This window comes from Eimeria maxima, genomic scaffold, assembly GCF_000499605.1.
Source record: "Eimeria maxima Weybridge genomic scaffold, Emw_scaff571, whole genome shotgun sequence".
Classification (NCBI taxonomy): Eukaryota; Apicomplexa; class Conoidasida; order Eucoccidiorida; family Eimeriidae; genus Eimeria; species Eimeria maxima.
This window is the reverse complement of record NW_013563899.1, coordinates 8,509-11,008: the sequence shown is the minus strand read 5'-3', so window position 1 is coordinate 11,008 and position 2,500 is coordinate 8,509. Positions and strand designations below refer to the sequence as shown.

The following is a 2,500-nucleotide window of genomic DNA, read 5'->3' as shown; positions in this document are numbered from 1 at the left end:
GTTGTTGCTGCTGCTGCTGTTGCTGCTGCTGCTGCTGTTGCTGCTGCTGCAGGTATCTTGCCCTAAGCGTATAGGCGTAAAGGCGGGTATAAGAGAACATTTATCTGCGCATGCAGCAGCAGCAAATGAGCAGCTAGAGGCTGTTGCTGCTGTGCTGCAGCAGCAGGAGAAGCCTGAGCTGCTGCAGGAGCAGCAAAGGAAGCAAATAGCTATTGCTTATGCAGAAAGAATTAAGCAGCAGCAAGAAGATCAGCAGCAGCAGCAGCAGCAGCAGCAAGCAGCATTACTTCAGCAGGTACATCAACATCAGCAACTCCTTATTCAGCAGCAGGAGCAGCAACTGCAGCAGCAGCAGCAGCAGCATGCTGCTGCAGCAGCAGCAGCAGGTGCACCAGTAACTGTTGCTGCTGCAGAAGAACAGGAGGAAGAGGAAGAAGAAGAGCAGCAGCAGCAGCAGCAGCAGCAGCAGCAAGAAATACCCCATAAACCAAGACAAAAAGTTAAGCTGCTGCTGCAGGGAGCAGCAGCAGCAACAGCAGCAACATCATTAGGGTTTATATCTTTTGCTTCTATTCTCTTGCTGCTGCTGCTGCTGTATCCCTAAACCCTAATATAAACCCTAAACCCTAAACCCTACAATTAATAAACCCTAAACCCTCGACGCATCGCACACCACCTTAAAAGCATTAACCCTTAATTAAGGATTAGGGTTTAGGGTTTAGGGTTTTTAAGGGTTTAGGGTTTTTAAGGGTTTAGGGTTTAGGGTTTAGGGTTTAGGGTTTAGTAGCAGTCTTCTTTGATGATCGACAGCTCCTGTGTCTGCTGCATGCATGCATGCAGCAATTAATTCATCATATATATTTATTTATTTATTTATTTAATTTTATTTATTTATTTATTAATTTAATTTAATTTAATTTAATTTATTATTTTCTTTTTTCTTTCTTCCTTCTTCTTCCCCCCTCAAGGTGGTGGTGTTGGCGAGTTGTCGCTCGTCCGACCCACCTGCCTATACACCCTAAACCCTAAACCCTAAACCCTAAACCCTCGATGGCAAGAAGGTCATTAACGTCCCGCATATCTCAGCGGGTATTTAGTACTGTACATTTACGAATAGGAGGAAGAGGACAAGAAAGGGTTAATAAAGGGTTTAGACCCCAATTCTTTCCTTCCTTAGGACAGGCACTCTTTTTTGCTAGGTAAACCCTAAACCCTAAACCCTAAACCCTAAACACTAAACCCTAAACACTTCACACGAAAAACAGCGAGTTAATAAAGGGTTTAGATCCCAATTCTTTCCTTCCTTAGGACAGGCACTCTTCTTTCCTAGGTAAACCCTAAACCCTAAACCCTAAACCCTAATCCCTTAACACCACTAAGAGGGGTCAAGACGGAGGCGCCTACAATATCCTATCAAGGGTTTAGGGTTTAGGGTTTGTGTATACAGCACTGTACACCTCTATAACATCATCTAGGGTTTAGGGTTTAGGGTTTATCTGCATCCCTCTAACACCACCAAGGGTTTTTGCTCTTTCTCTCTCCATCCCTCTAACCCCATCCATCATAAACCCTCTCCCCTTTATCCTCTATCATCTACCCTCTAGGGTTTAGGGTTTAGGGTTTAGGGTTTACGTATAGGTGGTCTAAACATTTACGGGCAGCGACCGTCGGAAATTTTTTAAAGGCAAATCTTCCACCAGAAGAAACTAAAGATATACCTAATGGAGGTAATTCCTAGGGTTTAGGGTTTAGGGTTTAGGGTTTAGGGTTTAGGGTTTAGGGTTTAGGTTTTTTTATTCTTTTTTTTTTTTTTTTTCTCTTTTATTCCTTTTATTTTCTTTTTTATTCTTTTTTATCCCTTTTATTACCTTTTTTTATTTTTATTTTATATTTATTTTGCCTCTTTTTTCTTTTTTCTTCTTTTTTATTCCTTTTGTACTTGGTAATTTAATTGTCTTTTTTTTTTTCCTTTTTGCTGTATTTATTCGTCAAATAGATAATGATAAAATAAGACCTATTAATTAAACAATTAATTAATTAATTAATTAATTAATTAATTAATTAATTAGTCTATTTATTTATTTATTTATTTATTCTTTTTTATTAGCTGTATTTATTCGTGAAATAGAGAATGAGGAGAAAAGTCTTACATGTAACTAATTAAATAAAATAAATAAATAAATAAATAAATAAATAAATAAATAAATAAATAGACTAATTAATTAATTAATTAATTTATTTATTTATTTATTTATTCTTTTTTTTTTTTTAGCTGTATTTATTCGTCAAATAGAGAATGAGGAGAAAAGACCATCAATAAGATGTCAAGAAATTATACAAAAAATATTAGGTGTTAATCTTACACCAAAAAGGCATAAAAAAAGAAAAAAATTATAAATAAATAAATAAATAAATAAATAAATAAATAAATAAATAATTTTATTTATTTATTTTATTTATTTAATTGTTAGATTTTTTTTTTTTTTTGCCCTTTTTTTTT

General features: G+C 35.6%; 1 protein-coding gene across 1 annotated transcript in view; it reads left to right on the top strand.

The window, feature by feature from the left end:
* EMWEY_00037760 (hypothetical protein, conserved) overlaps positions 1 to 1,738 on the top strand; it is a gene marked incomplete at both ends in the record, with an annotated part of 4,145 nt that extends 2,407 nt beyond the window's left edge. The window contains 2 exons of the mRNA XM_013478669.1: positions 53 to 552; positions 1,639 to 1,738. Coding sequence (XP_013334123.1) covers positions 53 to 552; positions 1,639 to 1,738 — 600 coding nt within the window. The remainder of the gene's footprint in view (positions 1 to 52; positions 553 to 1,638) is intronic.
* Positions 1,739 to 2,500: the final 762 nt, after the last annotated feature.